General features: G+C 41.4%; 2 protein-coding genes and 1 long non-coding RNA gene across 3 annotated transcripts; 1 reads left to right on the top strand and 2 right to left on the bottom strand.

Moving 5' to 3' along the window:
• Window positions 1-35: 35 nt before the first annotated feature.
• LOC148640431 (urokinase plasminogen activator surface receptor-like) lies at window positions 36-3,580 on the bottom strand. Its single transcript, XM_088620420.1, has 5 exons — window positions 3,425-3,580; window positions 3,052-3,177; window positions 1,920-2,063; window positions 896-1,009; window positions 36-548 (listed from the first exon to the last, which is right to left on the bottom strand). Exons 1-5 carry the CDS (start codon window positions 3,471-3,473, stop codon window positions 343-345), a joined length of 639 nt encoding a protein of 212 aa, XP_088476546.1. The 5' UTR covers window positions 3,474-3,580; the 3' UTR covers window positions 36-342.
• Window positions 2,071-12,162, top strand: LOC148640430 (uncharacterized). The gene is made up of 3 exons (XR_015930520.1): window positions 2,071-2,274; window positions 9,841-10,001; window positions 10,330-12,162. It is a non-coding gene; the product is annotated as an uncharacterized LOC148640430 (long non-coding RNA).
• Window positions 6,964-13,179, bottom strand: LOC148640429 (phospholipase A2 inhibitor and Ly6/PLAUR domain-containing protein-like). The gene is made up of 5 exons (XM_088620419.1): window positions 12,837-13,179; window positions 10,596-10,715; window positions 9,536-9,682; window positions 8,969-9,091; window positions 6,964-8,083 (listed from the first exon to the last, which is right to left on the bottom strand). The coding sequence occupies exons 1-5, from the start codon at window positions 12,883-12,885 to the stop codon at window positions 7,881-7,883; spliced, it is 642 nt and encodes a 213-aa protein (XP_088476545.1). The 5' UTR covers window positions 12,886-13,179; the 3' UTR covers window positions 6,964-7,880.
• Window positions 13,180-20,040: the final 6,861 nt, after the last annotated feature.

Here is a 20,040-nt window from a genome sequence, read left to right as displayed (position 1 = left end):
TAATGTGAAGCCCTCATCATACAATTAAAGTACACTTTAGTATTCAACTTATTTATTATTTAATAGATCAGCATTTAGGTCAACATCAGAATTGGGAAAGATAACAGACTTGACATGAGAGATATCTTATATTTAATTGTATTTGTGAACCCGGACAGAGGTCTGTGGTGAAAACTGGCCTGGTGTGAGTGTCTGTCTGTGTGCCCTGAAATAGACTGGTGTCCTGTCCAGGCTGTACCCTGCCCTGTGCCTGTTGCTTGCCAAGATGGGCTCCAACTCTCCTGTGACCCTGATTTGGATGAAGTAGTGAGAAGACAGATGGTTGGAGCTGCTCGCCAGTGCTCAGAAGAAGAGTTGGATGGAGGCAAGAGACACCAGCAAGAGGAAGAGCTGCTGTCCTGCATGCCAGGCACTGTTGCACAAGCTGCCCTTGCAGCACCTCACTTCCCCGTTTAATGTTGCATCAAGAACTGTCAAGGCCCCCTTGGTACAGGCGTACTGGCTCAGGCATCCTTTCACAGTGCTTGCCTGGCCTTCAGCAAAAACCACTGTGGTAATAACAGAAAAAAGCACAGAGATGTATTATGCAAACAATCACAGAGAAGGAAGAAATGTTCCTTAATCATTAATTAGACACTTGTGCTCCAAAACTGTAATTGTGAGAATCAACCAGTTCTATTCTTCAAAGTCTTAGGGTGCATCAAATGTCATTCTATTTCATTCTGTTTTTGCATCTTGTCTTGCAAATGGAAATTTACATAATCGCCCTTATGCCATTACAACCCAACCCAACTCAACAGGGCCTCTATAATAATATGAAGTCACCCAGTGGGAAGTACTTTCTTTCTCATATTTTCCTCCCAGGCTGGGTTTCATTCCAAGAGGTGCCTCTGACCTGAGGAGTGGAAGCAGTGGTCTTCATTCCCCAGGCAGTTCAGCTTCTTGGTGCAGTTGTTGTCCACACAGGTGAAGCACTGGCGGCCGTTGGGAGTGGTGTCTTTGTATGGGGCTGCAGATACACAGAGGACAGACAAGTTACCAAAATGATGCCCTCAAAAAGTAGCATCACCACCCTCTAATCCACTCTCCCTGGGTTTCAGAAGCTATGCAAGGCTGGGCTTGCTCCTGGAAGATGGGATGGAAGACCTCCAAGAAAAAAAAAAAAGATGAAGGAGGTTGCCCATGTCAAAGGTATGGTGGGGAGTGCACTGCTGTAGGAGGCACCAGCCACTCAGCTGAGAGGACAAACCAAGGGCATGACCACTACTTGAGTCTTTCAAAGTCCAGTGGCACTGGGTTGAGATATAAAGCTGGGACATCCAAACCCTAATCCTGTCCTAACTGTCTAAATTCCATCCTGGGTTTGAACCATCTAGCCTACCTAAATACCCCCCTTAACTCAATAGGTGAGGTAATTCATGTAGTGAGGGCAGCAGGTCAGTTTTGCATAATCTACTGCATAGTGGGGCTACAGGTGAATGACAGCTGATGACCTGCTACCATTCAGTGATGCATGCAGTGGGTCCCCTTTTACTCCAATATATGTAAATATTCTGCTATATTTGGAATAACCAAGGTATTTATTAAAAATTGCTTGCCTAATACATAAGCCTTAAAGCCCACAGCTCCTATCTTCTGTTGTGATTAACATGTTTTTACAAATATGAAACAAATCTTATTGATGATACATGCAAAATAATTAAATCTGCAGAGAGTTTGTTCTGTGGAGAATCTTGGGGCTGCAATGAATTCTGCTTCCACATTGTTTAAAACACCTGGAGATATCATTGATATGGGCCTGATGGCCTCTCATTTAAAGCTTTTCTTATATTCTTAGGTTTTTATGATCCAACACACATATGAGCCCCCAGAACATAATCGATGTGTTCCTTTGATGCTCTTCGTGCAGCTGGGCTCACCGGGGAAAGGCGCAGTGTTGCAGAGATCCATGCTACAGCACTCCGTTGCCACCGTTGTCCTTAAAAATCCTAGGTTTATGGAGATAGGTCCTCCACAGACAGGGGGCGCCACACACGTCTTTACAGATGCGTTTGTGATACCGCCTGTTGAAAACGAACAATTAAGGATGTTGCTAAATTGTATGTACCCACTAAGAAAGTACAATGCAGACTGTCTAATTAATAGTCCTTATACATTCTAACTCCAGTTGCAAAACCACGTTTTATACAGTGAAGCCCACATATTCTTTAATAACTCTCCTCATCTGGGCAGTACAGTTCCTTCTGCGTGTGCTTACGAAGTCAAGTCCTTAAGGTAATTTTTTCATTAATATGCAACAGATACTCGCGTTCATCATTTAGGTTTAGAGATAGGGTTAGGATTAAAGGTAGTGCTAGGATTAGACTTGGCCTAAATAAAAACATATAAACTAGTTATGACTGTTGGAATAATAGTGATATAGTGTTGTAATTTCTATAATACCTTATGTAGCCTCACAGAAAGTACTACAGTATGAATAAACTACTCAGACTGCATAAATATTGATGTAAAGTCAGTATTTTTACTAATAGTAACCGTTTTTTATAACAGTGGGACATTCTGTCCACTGTCGAACAATGTTTATTCAAATGAAATAAATGCAGATCTCTGTTAAAATGTACAAAATTAGACACAATGCACTGCCTTTAACACTATGGTATTGTATAAGTTAAATTGCAATTAAGTATGTTTTACTTATTAAAAAATTGCCATATTTTGTCTAAAAGATTAACAAGAATTATTTATTTATTTATTGGAAAACAAATTCTCCATTAGGTGTTTTTGTGTTCATGGGGCTATCCATTGTGCCCACAAACATGCTTTAAAGGTATTTAAGGTCTGATTGGAGCCATACAGCTTTGAAAAAATAAGTGAACTGAAATTGCCAGATGTATTTAATTCTAGTAAGGTTTCATTTAAACTGTCACATGGATTCTGCAACTTCTGCAACATGGTAAGAGCTGTAAATGAATTATTTAATTTCTAAACCGTTGGTCCGGTTTTGTAAAGGGAAGTCAGACACAGCTAAAAAATACTCAGCGTTTCTCCTACCTGCAGTGAAAGTTGTTGTTGCTGTTGCAGCGAGACAGGAGGTTTCTGAAGAGGAGCAGTCTTTCTCCTCCTCGCGACACGGCTGGGAATCAAACTGGGAACAGTAGAAACACCTAAGAGGGGAAACTACCGACAGGAGCAAAATAGAATTAGAAGCGAGGGGAAAAAAAGCCTCTTGCTCCAGTGAGCTGCGATTAGGAGCTATGTAAAATCAAGCTAAAGATTTTCTGCACGTTTCACTTGTAAACTGTTTAATCAATAAATAAAAGCCATTCTCATTCATCAATAAATAAGCCAAAACAAAGGACTTGAAATCATTAGTTCGATCATGGGGTTCAATAAATGAGCTCCCAGCGTCGCTGAGGAGTCTCACCTGGCTGCAACAGTCCGCAGAAAAGAACGGCTTTCACCAACAGGCTCATTGTCGTGATGATCTGTGTAAATATTGCACGGGCTGCAACTTTCAATTAATATAAAGCAAGGGGCAAAAACATGAAGTTTCATCTTAACCCGATTTCAAAAGAATCTGAGCCGGTGCGTAATCTTCGCGGACGGTAACGGTTTCTCAACGTTTTGATGGCTTAATCAATGCGGAAAGCTAAACCAGGATTTCTTACACTGTGAGATAAAAACAGACTTCCCTTCGTGGCTGTAGGAAGGGAGGAATAAATAATTTTATGTTCCAGTCACGAGTTCAAAACCGTGATGCCGCTTGCTTTATTAATTCGGCAGAAATTCCGCCAGATCCGCGATATCAGCAGTAGTACAGTACCACACTTCTATTCCGAACCTTTCCGTGATGATCTTGTCTGGACAAGTTGAGTTAGAGTTAGGAAAAACACAATGATTTGGTTGTACATTCTTAAATTAAGAGAATTTGATGTATGATTTAATCGTTGAAAAATTACAGCTTGTTTTAGAGGAGTGGCTCTTGTTAGACTTCATACTTAATAAATCCCAAATACATAATTGTTCTTCCTCATATGGGAATCGAACACCATTCTCACTAAATCTGTTTCATTTCAAACAAATATTTCCTTCCCGAGTGAAACCACATCTGTGCTTTAAACGCTTAAATTCGGACAGTGTAACGTCTAGTTTGATCTCAGTTTGAAAGTGTTGTTTGAGGTTGTTTTTTTGTTAAGGCTTAATAGGACATCGGTCTCAAAAAATCAATGTATGACAGTTTCGTTGTAGTCGTTTAAAAAGGGCGTCATTTAAACTTCCATAGCTTAAAGAAAACTTAAGACGGCCTGTTAGCTCTGGTATTTTTTGTATATACTGCGTACAGTACGAATACTGAAACGTTTTCAAAGATAAGATTTTTTTTGGAACAGTCTGATTTTAAAGACAGCTTTCAGGTAGTTATTGTTTAGCTTTTAACATATCTGTACATCTTACAAATGAGAAAGACGGGGATCTACGTTTATTATCCCTTAATTGTGTAAAACGTCTGCTTCTTGTGAAACATAAAATATATTTCCTAAATCCACTCACAGTGTTGACTGACGAAATGTGTTTTTAGCGCACTTACGAAATTGGTTTTTGAAAGTGGCAACTTATTTCTTCAGATTTTTTTAAACGGTTTTTAGTTTTCTAATTAGATTCGGATTCAATTTTTCCGGGGTTGTGAACAAAGTCAGTGTACAAGTTCGCATGTTGCGTTTGGTTTAATGACTCAACTCGATTTTCAGTTTGAGAGTTTTCTTTTTTCGCAGCTGGATCAGAACATTTATTTTTTATTGTCTGACGTTTTTTTAGTACCTCGGTTCTAAACATTTTATGTCAGTATCAGTTCCACGTGAGTTAATAGTTAATTAATGAAACCAATAATTGACAGGTGTTGGGGCTATACACACCTGAAGGACTTGGGCTTCTCCAGCGCAAGGGGTGGACACTACTGCTGTAAAGACTGGACTATTCATTGTAGAGGAGCAGGAGGTGGAAACAAATCTGGTCTAGATTCTTATGTGATACAGTCCTGCTACCTAAGAAACAATGAGCAGTGATCTAGAAAGTTAATATTAATCCTTACACTTATATAACACTTTTCAGGACTCCTTACACTTATATAACACTCCAAACTCCAGCTCAAGTTTATTGTCATTTGTACCCGAGTACATTAAAATGCTTACTTGAGTGTTTTCCTCACATGAAAATGACATAACAGATGACATCATTGTTCTTGGAGACAGGAACATGGTAGTAGCTATAATAATAACCTGCTTTTAGATAGCAGTGCTGTGCAAAATTCATGCAATGGAAGTATTTTGAGTTCAGTGCCAAAACAGAGGGGTGTAGGGGGAGTTTTTAAGAGGTGAAGTTTAGGAGTCCTCTGGCTGTGGGGTAGAGGCTTTCTTGAAACCTAGAGGTCTGGGCTTTTACACTCCTAAATCATCTGTCATAAGGAAGAAGAGAGAAGAGTTCATTCTCATTCTCAGGTGAACTTCACTCAAAAATACTATACAGATAATGGGGATCCCCTCCACCACCAGCAGCTTGCAGCCCCACCTGGATGATGCTCCAGTCTTCTCTCCACACACCGGCTCTCAGTGGGGAGGAGAACAGAGTGATGAAGCCAGTTCAGAGATGGGGATTAGGAGGCCATGATTGGGAAAGGCCAATGGGAACTTTGGTCAGGATGCAGGGTTAATAACAGAGATTGACTTGATTAACTTATTCTAATTAGGCATCTGATGGGTCCATCATGGGTTAGAAATCCAGTTCTGGGGGACCAGCATGTTTCTGGTTTTCCTTCCACCTGTGCACTTAATCACTTAATCGAAATCACCAATTGCTTAATTAGATAACTCAAAGTTTTTCTCTTGCTCTTAAAAAACTGGAGATTTAAAGAGAGCTGCTGAACAGCAGCCCTTGATAACCGAAGACAGGCTCCCTGGTCCTATTTCATTCTTGTTTTCCAAGTCTCATTTTCATTTTCAAACTCTAAAATATTCTAAAATTAGATTATAAAAACACAGGTGATGTGTATTAAACATAGAGGTGTTTCCAGATCTTTGCAATACTGTGAGTACAAATTTCAAGTTAACTTTCAAATGGCAGCATTCAAAAAGTTTGTTTCACTTTTATGCTTGTTTTGAATCTGAAAACAATTTGAACCTTGATAATTAAACAGGTTATTCCTCTAGTTCAATAAATTTTTTAAAAAATATCTCCTTTGACATTTAAATCAAAAGTACACAGCTACCACACCACTAGGTGATTGGGTGTCTACATAAAATATTTAAGAAGTGTGCTGATAGGTTTAATGATTGCATAAGTTGTTACTTAAACAATCTGTGCAATTTGGTGTGGCTGTGGTTCTCCAGATTAGACAAAAGTGATAATTAAAAAAAATGCACTAATGTTATCCATGATAGAAGTATAACCTCTGAACCACAAAAAGAGCATCATTGCATTGTCGAAAGAAGGTCAGATTGTTAATTTTGCATTGTCAAATGCTTTTGAGTACAGTTATAGTGTGCCTGCAGCTTGAAACAGCACCGCTAGAGTTTGCCACCTCTCTCGTAGTTTGGTTATTCCAGATAGCTGAGGGTTGACACCAGTTGTGTCAGTGTCGATGTGAAGACAGGAGTGGCCTGGACACACAGAGCTTGACAAGACTTTGACTTGTGGTAGACATACTGTAAGAAAAACAGTAACAGGTTTTACCTGGTTGTTGTTTTTAAAATGAAAGTCCATTCTCATTTGGCTTATTTTGTTGTATAAAATAATTAGTTTACAATAAGCAAAACAAAGCTACAGTAAAATATGCTACCACACCAAAGTTATCTATGGTCTATGGCCTGTATGAATCGCAGCGAGGTGCGGCTTCACATAGAGGCACTGCCAAGGCTATAGTATGGGAATGCAAAAGGCAAACATTAATAAAATTGAGAAATAATGCAAATGTTCCTGATACTGTTTTTATCATACAATGATAACAAAGTTCATAGAGATAATTCAGCATCATCTTCCATTAAGCAAACAATTTTTGCTCCTCATGCGTGTCTTGATTCAGATGCCCGGTGCCAGGCCTGCTCTGGGTGAAACGGTCCGTTTGTTCTTGCGTCAACTGGCAGCCTTAACCAGACACCAGCGGTGCCCAGTCCTGGTGCTGGTGCCCCACACAGCTGGTGGGTTTCATCCCAGATCATTGACAGCTTAACTGACCTGAGAAGCTTCATTGGAATATCTGCATTTTATTTCTAGTCACAATTTTATTTCACTTACAAAATGCAACGGTTAAAGCTCCAACTTGTGTAAGAGCTGGGAGCTCTAACTAACAGCACTAACTAACAAAATCAAGTAGGTAGACCTGTCTGTCTGGGACCATTACTAGATAGTACTTAATAAATCCTGCCCAAAGCGTGGAAGATGCTTCTCCAGCCATCCTGAAATGGGATGCTGCTGCCATCTCCTGTTCGGTTGTGGCTTTACAACAAGAATTTGATCACGTTGGAGGGAAAAGTCTGTAACACCCGGCAGTTATTCAGATGAGCAGACGCCCTGCAACTGGTTTATTTAACTGAGTGCTTTAGGAATTAGGTTCTGTAACACAGTGGTGATAAGAGCAAGGACGATTACACAACAGAGGGTCAAAGGTAAATGAAGCTGTGAGTGAGATTACAGATTTGGTCAATTTAAAGATAAAAATTAAGTAATTACAGTATTCCCAGCACATCCCAACCCAGGTGATTTGGATGAGCTCCAGGAAGGTCAAAGTCACTTTGTTACCTTTGAGATAAGAGGTTGCTGGGGGAAAAAAAATCTGGAGAGGCAAACAGGAAAGATTGCGGAAAGCAGAAGGTGCGTTTCTGAAGTCGTGGTCATTGGAGGAGCCTGGCGGCCAGGAGGCCGAGTGGCAGCAGTGGTCCGAGGAGCCCGTGAGGCCCAGCGCTGTTGCAGAGGTTCCCCTTGCAGCAGTACGACCTCACCGACACGGTTCTGTTCAGCGACTTCGCTCCCACTTTCTCACACACATTCCTGGAGGCGCATCCTTTTGCAGTCAAAGTCGTCTGTCCATCAGTAACTTAGAGCAAACCAGACAAAAAAGAAATCTGTTAATTAATTAATTTTCTTTAACAAGGCTATCAAAGACAGAGTCAGCCAACAGTCTTAGCGATCCTTTATGCCTCTCAAAGTCACTGTGTGGTCCTGCATGACTCAGATGCCAAATGTCATGGTTGTACAGTACCTCCAGTTGGGGCTTCTACTAGATGGGCCCAGTGAAAGATATTTTAGGCAAATCAGTGGTTCCCAGCCTGGTCCATGTCTTCTGGTTTTTGCTCCAAATTTATCCTTAATCACAATCTCATTGATTATCTGTTTGGCCTATATTTGTGAATTTGCTTTCAGTTCTTAAAAGGTCAGATGGGATTCTAACTGGTATCAACACGGTACTGATTTCTGAGTTTCAGTACTGCCCTCGTTCAGGTGTACTGCCTGGACTGTAACCAACTGGATCTCTGCAGTAGGGAAATTCCTCCCATCACTGTATGTGCCTTATACAGCATCACTCCTATTGTATTTTGTGTCTGATACTGTGTTGCATTCACCCTGTGTCTGTACATCAATTGATCATAAATAATCAATGATCATTTAATGATAATAAGTGAATATGAATTGATCAACTCACAGAGCTGTTCAGTCATAAATATCAGGAGGCAGACTGATGAGACTGAAGTATTTGAAAACTAGCCTTGAAATCAGGTATTCTTAGTATTAAGGAATGATGGGAGAAACAAGAAAATTAGAAGTGTAAGTAAGAAGACGCATAAATATAACTATTGATTGGCACTGGGGGGTGTAGATCTGAGCTGAAATGAAAAATAGCAGACAATGCTCCTCCAAGATCAGGGTTAGCAAATAGTTAGCTAGAGGAGTGAAAACAATGTGAGAGTTCTCTATTACTCACTGACATCCTTGAAGCAGCGGTCTTCATTATCCAGGCACTGCACTTTGTCATAATTGGAGCATTGCAGATCCAGGGCGGAGCACATCACACACTCCAGTCCGTTGGCCTTCCCCTCATCCACCACTGGAATCAGACAGAACAGCCGGTTGCTCAGTGCATGAGAGAGAGGGGGACAAAAGACATTTATAATTGCTTTAATAGTTTTGCGTGATGCAGCATACCATGATTTGCTTCTCCAAGTGGGCCTTTAAAGTCTGCATTTATGGCACAAACACCTTGTGGTGTTCACAAAATTGCCATACCGCTTTTTTATGGTTTTCTCTGAAGGATTTTACCAGGTCAAGCTTTCATGCAGTCAAGCAAACCATAACTTTTACTGCTCTAATTGAATAAACGATTACCATGACATAACCCAATTGCTGGGAAAAAAAGACAGACATTGAAAACTCTAATGTTATTCTTTTTCTACAACAGGGTTTCCTTAAAGAGCTGCTCAAACTGCATTTCAGTAGTTCTGTCAAATTGTAATTTGGTGCGTTTGCAATGTTTTAGGGTTTTGGTATTAACCTGGAACATCAAAGTTATTGCACAGGTCTGTTGTACAGCATGAGGTATTTGAAATGCTTCGGACAGAGCCTTGGTTCACAGACAGGACTTCTCCACAGTCCTGCCTTGTAGAGCAAGCTCTGGCCTTCACAATTTTCTTCATATTCCCTGGGGAAAAAAAGAAAAGAATAGAAAATCAGAACCATCGGACCATAACTGTCCAAGTCCTTGTTCAGACACTTTATCTTTCTTGGAGAACTTGATACCTAATCAGTAAAAGTGATACTATAACAATAATTAATTTTGTTTTATAATGTGTTTTTCAGCACAAGGTAGAACCACCAAGATGGGACACACTTTCACCACACAAGAGTCCAGCTGGAGTCCAACTCAGATAGCCCAGGTGGGGAAGCAAAGAATACTTCACCAACTGAACTGAGGGGTCACACCCAACAGACTGGACTGCAGATGCTTAAAGGCTTCACAGGTAGAAATAATAACAGATCCTGATATGAAGCCTAGTGGGGCAATCGCCTCATGAGCGAGTGACTGAATGTGAACAAGCTCGAAACCTGCGTGCTGTAAGTCACTTTTTGAGCTTAAGATGTTTTGGTATGGAATACACCTGTGTATGGACAGCTTTCACCTACAAACATGATTCTATAGAAGCAATGCAACCGAACAACTTTCTTAAAAACTGTTGCATTCCCTATTCTTGTTTGGATTGCTAGCAATGTATTTTGAGCATTGCAGTACTACTTTAGAGACACTCAAATCCATCTAATAGCTAAGATTTTAATTTTTTCTTCTTGCAGATGATGAACAGCATGGAGTGAGATTCTGCAGTGTCAAAGGTTCAATTTACAGTGGAAAATAAGTAAACGGCACAGATTTACTTAATGCTTTCAGTCAAGCCATGATGCTGCTGGGGCAGAACATCTAGGGTTCAATTGCTGTTCCTGCTCACAATGGGCAGCAGTGGACTCCTTGTGTCACTCCACTGCCTTCCTGCCCAGTGACCAGTGATGCTCCAGGGCAAGTCACCGTCTTCTGTAATATAGAACAGCGCAACTGCTCTTACCGCTCTTTTCTGCAAGCGTTGATGAGGCACACACGGTCTCTGATGATGAGCACAATTGTTGCTGGGGACTGCAGATCTCATTACCCATGGCTACACATCTGTAGCACTTCAGAGTCGAGGCTGTCAGAGAATTGAAGAAGACATAGAGCCCAAAAGTCAATGATGGGTTATTTGTCAGCAGCACTAAGTTTCGGACTGTGAAGCAAAAGTGGGCAGGTGAAGATGACTTTCTTTTTCTTTGGTTGACACTTTTCCAATGATATGCCCACCTGGTTGAAGTCGTCAGCTGTGGCTTTGTGTATTGGCTCACAGCAATAACCAGGGGCTGAGGTCAGCAACAGCTCCTTGCACAGGGGCGGGTAGGTAAACCCTTGCTACCAGCTTGCAGTTCTCCTGACCTGTGAATACCTCTGGAAACAACCTACCCCCCCCATATTTTGTTTCTAATTTAATAGAAAATAAACTTCAAAAAAGGGGGATCCGGTGTGAATTCCTTCGGAGCACGCCAGCAGTGACACAGAACCAGCTGTGAAGCTGCCAGTGCTGGAAGAGACCTGCTAGAAGCCACCTCAGCCAGGCAGCACAGGGACAGTGACATAGATACCATCAGGAAGTTGCCCAGTGAGTTTATGGAAATTGTAGTTCTGTGTATTGTAGAGTTGTGACTGATCATAGCCAGTTTTTATACCCAGCTGCCTGTGGTTGACATAACCCTTTGAGTGTTGGCAGGCAGCATTAGCCGCTGCCTGAAAAGAAGGCTCCACAGCCGAAACATTATGTTTCTTTTCTTGTCTTTTCAGCATGGAATAATCCTTTACTTGTTACTTTGCAGCCTACGCATGCTGACGCAGCTTCCTACATTAGCTACTGCCTGGCATAAATAAGTATTAAGACAAGGTTACGCACTCACACAGGAGAAAGGAAGATCAGACATCTTTTGACACTTTCTTAACTGCACAGCGACTCACAACCAATCAGTGCCAATTGCAGGAGTGCCACCATGACTGATGTAATCTCAGGCCAGCAGGAAACTGAGAGGTCACTGTTTCACCAGGAGTCTTGCCAACTAATTGCAACTCTGCTCTTGCACTTTGAGAAAATCTACCATGAAAGGCAGTATGGAAAGTAAACGTTATTATGATTAATAATTTATCACCACTGCTCTGGTGATTCCTGTCAGGCAGTGATATTTCACAGGACTGATCCCATGATATCCTGAATTATTAAAATCAGCCTGTGCTTAAATAAATGTATTTACCTGATGAGTCATTTGGGATTATATAGCAATATTTATAACAAAGGGAACACAACTCCTATCCTGAGGGGCCAGATGGTCCTTGATTTTTTTAAATTACTTAATTGGACAAGATGAAACCTTGTCTTGTTCTAAAGGTGCTGGAGATTCAAAGACTCATAAAACCTGCCCGACAGGGACATTTGAGGACTGGAGTTGGGCTCCTAATTTACACTAATTTTGATTTTTAAAAGATTTTAAGAACTTGTGTAGTCTTGACAGAGTTTTAAGAAGGAAATGCAGGGTAATCTCGGGTCTGAGAGACATTTGTTGTCCAAGAAGATTAAAATTAATAAAATTAATTTGCATTGCAATAAAAAGTTATTTGATTGAAGTTTATATAGTGTCGGAGATTATCCTGACCAGAATAAAATAATTCACTCAAACCTGGAATATGTTCCATCCCCAAGATTAAATAAAGCTCAGTACTGGGAAACATATTTTTTTCTCACGCTATGCATTTGGTGTCTCACAGAGGACATTCCCAAACTATATAATACATGGGTTTATATATTTCTTCTTTTACTTTTCTTATACCTATTCTAGAGGCAAAATTTCTGTTTTGAAAATTAGAAACCAAAACAGAACACAGTATTACACTGAAAGAGGACGTACCCAGCTATTTTTTAATTTTCTTCTCTTCACTTAAAATAAGAACATTAAAAAGATGATTTCTATTAAGTTAAAATTATATAAATATTAAAGTAAAGAATATATTGTAATTAATGGTAACATGATACTGAGAGCAAGACAGAGGAGAGTCAGAAATTAACGACAACAACATTGTCGTTTTTGTTCTGTATCTTTGGATGAAGAATAGAATTTTGGACTTTAGGTTCAGAAGACAGAAACTCAAGAAGGTAAAGGACATGAGCTCCTTTGTCTCAGCACGGTGAATGTTTCCCCATCAGAAATCCTGTGTAATTGTGCATGAAGAGAAAGCTTACCTGAGCAGTGCAGTCCACAGAAAAGGGAAAGAATCAGCAGGAGCTTCATTTTGAAAGCTGCAGGGGTGCAAGAGGTCTGGCACCCAGGTACTGGAGCAGTTCGAATACTTATACAAATGCAGACGGTATAACCCGGATGTAAGTGGAAGAGGACGACGGGGAGGAGACGATGAGGATCAGGAGAGGTTGACAGACGGGGGCATGACGGTGAACTGGTGCTCGAGGGGCGTAGCCAGGGTGAACAAGTCCAAGGAGTCCAGGGAGGAAATCCGCGGCGAAGTCCAAGAGTCCAATACCAGGTAATCCAAACGAGACAGGACAAACCGAGTTAAAAACCGTAACGGGATCCGATACAAGGACAAGGAATAAAACTGGGGATGTTGAGGCCAGGCGCTCTGACCCCCTATGCCCTCAAGCACAGATGTAGGTCAACTCGATGGTAGGCGGGCCTCCAGGCATCTATCTTCCAATGCAGAGCCAGGAGTAGCAAGAGCGCCAGGATTAAATAAGGAGGGGCAGAATAGGAGGCAGGTGGACATAATCAACTAAAATGTGAAAGAGCCAGAGTGCCTTTAAGAGGATGGATTACGACTGTGACAAAGATGAATGAGCTGGATGGGTGGAGGAACAGCAACACATCATATGGTGTCATTTGTAATTAAAATGCTTTATGATCTGGAATTCAGTCATTGTGCAATTCAACTAGAACACAATATCTAAAACAAACAAGTCACTGTTGTAAAGTGCATCATTCGGGTTGCGTTTATTGGAGTTATTTTATGTGATCTGTAGTTACTCAATGTCTAAAGGGCTGCTAAAAAATCCACATCCTGGAGTTTTGTGTCCAAAGACTCATAAAGCTCTGCATTATTTCACGATGATAAGCACTACTGAAACCTTTCAATGGCCATTCTCCAGGTGTTCAAAGGTTCAGAACTTTCAGCTGTGTTTCTGCCAGCGGAAGCAGGAGTTCTGGATCCTGCTGCTCTCTTGGCTGCTCCCCAGCTGACAACTCACACATTCTTCCCAATCATCAGGAGATCGATTTTACAAGATTGTGTTGAGGCTGAGATGCCTTTCTATTGATGGACTGATCTGCAATGCAAAGAACAACTGGGCCTGTGCAGTACTGGGACAGAAGACCTCTAAAGAAATCACACCGTTCTGGAAGTGGTGGGCCAAGAGCTATACCATTCCGCAGCTAGCTAGGTACCAGCATGTCTTTAGATTGTGGGAGGAAACCAGAGCACTGAAAGGAACCCCACATGGACATAGGGAGAACATGCAAACTCCACACAGAAAGCAGCCCACCTCTGGAATTGAATCCCAGACTCCAGTGCTATCAAGGTAGCAATGCCAACCACTGCACCTCCACGCCACCTCGTGTTCCTTGGGCCCAGGGCCGGCTCTTCCAGTCTGTGGTCCTAGGCACGACTGTGGAAAGGGGCCCCTCCAGACCACAGTCTGCACAGACACTCTTATTATCAGCTCCCAACACAACAAGATTTTACTATTTAGAACAATAAAATAAATCATAACCAGAAGTATTTTATTAACTAGTGTTGAAGAATACATAACTTACTGTATAGACAAGGACCAAGGCCTGCATTTTATAAAGATGAAGTGTCTTAACTGAAATTAATAAAAAGGAGCATTAATAACAATAATGATAAACAGAATTTGTTCCTTCCAAATTTTAGCAAATCATAATTTACAAATTACTGCATTGAAACCGTTGTAGAAAGGAATTCGAGAAATAAAACATGAAAATAAATAATAAAAAAACAAACACTCAATAACAATGGAGGTAAGATCAGTAAGGCTTAGAAGATGAGAAAGTAAAAAAAAAAACGTTCTATAAATCAGTTTGCCCATATTGTCGACCTCAGGTGTGACTTAATCAGCTAGAGCGCTGAAAAGCTCCTCTCTGCTCCTGCCGCTGGGCGAGAGACCGCAATCCGAGGCTCCACAGGTTGGGCTCACAGTACCTCCATTGAATGAAACACAGGAGAAACCACAAGAATAACAACGCGTTTTAATGCCGATTGCGTCCTGTATAATCGCTGGACGGTCTTTTGTAGTCCATTAGCTTCCACGCTTTTGCTTGGCCGGACAGCTCCGATTTTTGGCCATGGGGGAACAGCGTCCATATTAGAAACCATCTTAAATTAGTTCCAGTATCCTGCAGCTTTACAACCATCGCCGTTTTCAGTCTTTTTTATAGCTTCATCTAGGCTTTGCGCTCACTTTCTCAGTGAAGTAAGACCTGTAGTGTAATTTCCGGGGTCGTAATAATGTTCAAAGCTAGGATAAAAACATATTTGTTTAGTCAAGGTTTCAGATATACTTAGGAATAGCAAGACATGCAAACTACCAATTACGGTTTTCATTGTCATTCACCGGTATGACCATTTGTCATCTCTTCTATACACCCATCCCAAGGTGCACTGTTTGGAGGTCCAGGTCCAGAATCCAGCTCCTTTTACCCGCCGTAAAATCAACAGCCGACAACAGGTTGACAGACCGGGGGGCGTGACGACGGTGATCCGGTGCTCGGGGGACATGGGGCATGCAAACAAGTCCAAACAGTCCAGGGTCCAGGAACTGGGAGATCCAGCCAAGTCAAACAAGGTTAAGATCCAGAACACGGAAACGAGGCCAGGCGTCCCCGGACTCAGACGGTCTCTCCTAAACCCGCTGGTAGGCAGGTTTCCGGGTGTCCATCTCCCAATGCTGAGCCAGGAATACCGAGAGCCCCCGCCTTAAATAAAGACAAAACAGGGGACAGGTGCATGTAATCAACTAAAATACTAAAGGGTCGGAGTGCCCTTAAGAGAAGGGATGACGATTGTGACAGTTGGACGCTATCATACTGTACATGATTTTGTTTTTCCCATCTTATGATAGAATACAGACGACTCTCATATGTGTTCATTCTAATTTAACCCGGTGCCGGCCCGAGGAGGACAGCTCCCCGCTTTCGGACCGAGGTTCCTCTCAAGCTTTCTTCCTTCTTCAGTCTAGGGGAGTTTTTCCTTGCCACTGTCTCTTTAGGCTTGCTCACTGGGGTGTTCAGGCCGGGAGATCTGTTAATAGCGATATAGCGCTTTGTGACAATGTTCATTGTAAAAAGCGCTATACAAATAAAACTTAATTGAATTTAATTTAATGTCCTGTACAGATCGACAGACGCTCTTACTCCATATCTCAAACAGTGATTATTGACACTGCCCTTACGGACAAACATTTCCATAATCAGTCACTAATTTTAGCGATGGTTCCGCAGTTACTGTATTTGTCTGATGCATGCACTTCATATTAATAAAATAATATTGTCGCGTCCACCATACAGTACTTGCCCATACCGTACGTGTTCCAGTCTTTTCCTAAGAAGTACAGGATTTGGAGTTGATTTTCACCTCTGGCGATGTTAGCTAATGTTTCACTCCTAAACACCATTAATGACTTCTCTACGAATTAAGGACAATAACTCTGTATTCGATGCAAAATATATCTCTCAGAAAAATATACATCCGTTTCATAGCATATATAAAGAACAGATATTGAATCTATATAATAATTGCTCAATCTGTACATCTCTAATACTGTCATTCGATTAATAGAAAAACCGATAGGAAAAAAATCACCTGCTTGTCGGATTAGCCTGTTGCTTTTTCTGGTGGTGTGTTTTCATCACAGGTGACTTACTGTAGTGAAATAGCGCAAAGGATTTGTGTTAAAAACTGCAACTTTTCTGCCCTGGAGGGCGGGCAATTTTGAGCAAGAATTTCCCATCAATAAGGAGCCTAAACAAAAACAAATTGCGCTATGCAATTGTTCTAGACATCTCTGCTATTAACTCAAATTTGAGAAGGAAATGTATATAATGTACCGAAACTTCTGGGCGCCTCCGGGCTGTGAGTAACCTTGTTTACAAATTTTTATAAAATCTAGACTTGTTTCTTCTCGGACGTGTGACAGATATTTCAAAACAACATCTTAAAAATGTCTTCGAGAAGCAAACTGCAGCCTGAGATAAATATTCATACTGAAAATGTTTCTCGGAGATTTACAGAACCCGATTACATTACAAAGAATGTGGATTTTTAAGTGATAGTCTGAGATAGAAGCGCTTAGTCATAAAGGGTCAGTATCAGATTTATCGTGCAGCTGTGTCCTAAATTGCGACCTAGTTAATTCAAGAAGGGCATTTATGTTGAAATATCCCAGATATGGGCACATAACTAGTAATGCGAAATTCAATTGCAATCAGTCGCTAAACAAACGAGAACAGCAGCTGCGGGTTTGAGTTTGACCATGATTCGTATTATATCGGCTTGTAGTCCCATTGATGAATTGATTCGGAGATGCCTCGGATAAAAAAGAAGATCGCTGTTTTGGTGTTATGTATAGGCTACAATCGTGCCTGCAATACTATAAATGTAAGATTTATGCAATTTCACGTGCTACATTTGTAGTTTCTTTTTAATTTATATTTGTGGATCTTCTCCGTTTAAGGTAGAGTTGGATAAGCAAGTTACATGTTGAACAATAATAATAATTGCTTAAACTTATATAGTGCTTTCCTGGACACTCCACTCAAAGCGCTTTACAGGTCATGGGGATCCCCTCCACCAATGGGTGATGTGATGGCAGCCATAGTGCGCCAGAACGCTCCCCACACATCAGCTATTAGTGGGGAGGAGAGCAGAGTGATGATGGGGATTATTAGGAGGCCATGATTGGTAAGGGCCAATGGGAAATTTAGCCAGGACACTGGGGTAACACTCCTACTCTTCTCGAGAAACACCCTGGAATTTTTAATGACCACAGAAATCTAGGTTTTCCCTGTCACTATATTGGGACATTAGCACCCACATAGACCACAGAGTGATCGCCCCTTGCTGGCCCCATTAACAGCTCTTCCAGCAGCAACCTTAGTTTTTCCCAGGAGTCTCCCATCCAGGTACTGACCAGGCTCACACCTGCTGAGCTTCAGTGGGTTGCCAGTTGTGAGTTGTAGGGTGATATGACTGCTGGCCGATTACTGATAAATGTACTGTATGTTTCTAGCAGCAAAGTTAACAAATTGTTACAAAAAGCACCAGCTAATGTCCAATAGCGCTAGCAATTGTATTTCTTAAACATATTTTTTTTATTAATCTAAGGTGCTGGTACCTGTAACTGGATTTAGTTTACAAGTAAAAAACTAATTATAATTACAGCCCTAAAAAGGTAAAGTCAGGAGACTTCTGTAACAGATCTTATGGGGTCATTTCAGCTCATTGCTGTTCCTCTGAGCCTTTGGAGTTTTAACACAGCGGTCTGCTCGCCTCTCGCTGGGTCCGGCGCCAGTCCGTCACTGCGGCGTGTGCGGCCCTACACGACTTCACTATCGACTGGATGAGCCTCCGGTTCCGTCTCCAGGACACTCTGCTCACTGCGCCGTTATTACTGGCCCACAGCCGCAGGACAGAGAAATGATTCTGTTCCGAGTAACTGCCACAAATCAGCACCTTTAAAAACACGACGGAGATAAGAGCTTTTTATTTAACGTACCCTTACATTTGCCTACATAGGTTCTTCACTGTACCCCCAAATCCCCACTATCCATGCTTTCTCATGAGAACCAAGAGTTTGGAGTCCCGTCACAATAAAATGCAAATCTATTAAATTAATACCCAGATAATACTAAACACATTGAAGGCTTACAACCATTTAAATATGTAGCTTAATTTCAGTTCTCTTCACTTCCAATATCATAAAATTGACGATTTCATACTAAAGGATCTACATGCATCAGCTGTAATACAGCTACTAATAAAGACAGACATTAAACTTCATTGTTAATAAATTACACTTTATTAATAAACATGTATTGATGCACGTTGTCATGAATAATTGTGGTGTGAGTGGAAAGCAAATTTAGTTAAATATTACAATAATTATATAAACTACGGATGCATAAATTCACGACTCAGCGACGATATTATTTCCACGGTATTCGGGAGGTTCTACCGTGATCCTGAGCTCCGCTCTGCCCGCGGCTGAGCTGCTTGAAGCCCGTGAAGAGGTGGTTTCAGTCTCCTGCTTCAGTGACCACGAGAGGGCAGCAGCTGGGACTCTGGGTACGTGACATTGTACTCACGGTTATTTTTTTTTCCTAAGTGTTTAAAAGTTAATCACCCCTTTTGCGTGCCTTGTTTTCTATATAGCTTTCATTGATTTTTGTTTAATTTGTTTCAGATTCCGAGTAATTAGCCACAAGAAAATTGAGTTCAGGTTTCTGCTTCAAGTTCAGGAACAATATTGTGTCTTAATGCCGCCAATATGTAATGAGTAAACACGGTCTCATTGTTCTGGAATATTAGCAGTGATGTAGGAGGTCGTGCTGCAGTGAAAGGTAACAAAAAAAACAAATTAGACAAGCACAAATGTCACGACCACCAGCCAGCAGAGATCAACGCGTAAGCGAGCTAATCAGCACCAGCAGCGGGTTACTATTAACAAGCGCCGCCGCACGAGTTAACACACCTGCAATTGCTCTACCGTGTGGAATGCCGGGTTATTTATACTATTCTAACCTACTTCCCGTTGCTTGGTATTGAGTTCACTTCTTGTTGCTCTGCCTAGTATTTCTTACCCCTTTTGCCTTCCTGGAATTCTGTTTAAACCTTTTGCCTTCGGACTTCGGATCTCATCTCGCCCCGCCCCTTGGATCGTTTGCTATCTGTGTATTTCAGATTTGACCCTGCCGCTCTCATTTCGACCACGATTCTGTCTCACATTTTGGATTGTTCGCCACCAGTGCCTTTACCGGATCTCGACCTACCTTACGCCTCCGGACTACGACTCGGCTCCTGGTTTTGCTCTTTTCGCTTACTTACCTCCCAACGACTCCTGCATCTGCATCAGATCCTTTTCACCTCTACAGAGCAGCAATACAACAAATTAGAAATAATTTCTACAACATATGAACATTTCAGACAGCTTGGTGGTGCAGTGGTCAGCACAGCTGCCTCACAGCACTTGGGCCCTGGGTGCAGTTAGTGCAGTTACCTGGAGTGCTGTCTGTGTGGAGTTTGTTTTATGTTCCATGATCAACTAAGATGATCCGGGTGTTGAAAACGGAACTTGGGGCTCCCCCTGCTGCTCTCGGGGAACTATGCATGATTAAATTATTAAAAAGATTAGATTTTTAATA

The sequence above is a fragment of the Lepisosteus platostomus genome, chromosome 26, assembly GCF_059453375.1.
Source record: "Lepisosteus platostomus isolate fLepPlt1 chromosome 26, fLepPlt1.hap1, whole genome shotgun sequence".
NCBI lineage: Eukaryota > Metazoa > Chordata > Actinopteri > Semionotiformes > Lepisosteidae > Lepisosteus > Lepisosteus platostomus.
This window is presented reverse-complemented; position numbering and strand designations above follow the sequence as displayed.

Coding starts and splice junctions, on each gene's coding strand:
- LOC148640429 (XM_088620419.1), bottom strand. CDS start 12,885: ATGAAGCTCCTGCTGATTCTTTCCCTTTTCTGTGGACTGCACTGCTCA. Junction 10,716..12,836: donor CTGTGGACTGCACTGCTCAG/GTAAGCTTTCTC, acceptor ATTCTCTGACAG/CCTCGACTCTGAAGTGCTAC. Junction 9,092..9,535: donor CAATAACTTTGATGTTCCAG/GTTAATACCAAA, acceptor GTCTGATTCCAG/TGGTGGATGAGGGGAAGGCC.
- LOC148640431 (XM_088620420.1), bottom strand. CDS start 3,473: ATGAGCCTGTTGGTGAAAGCCGTTCTTTTCTGCGGACTGTTGCAGCCA. Junction 1,010..1,919: donor CAACACTGCGCCTTTCCCCG/GTGAGCCCAGCT, acceptor GTGTATCTGCAG/CCCCATACAAAGACACCACT. Junction 549..895: donor CCACTGCTTCCACTCCTCAG/GTCAGAGGCACC, acceptor TTATTACCACAG/TGGTTTTTGCTGAAGGCCAG.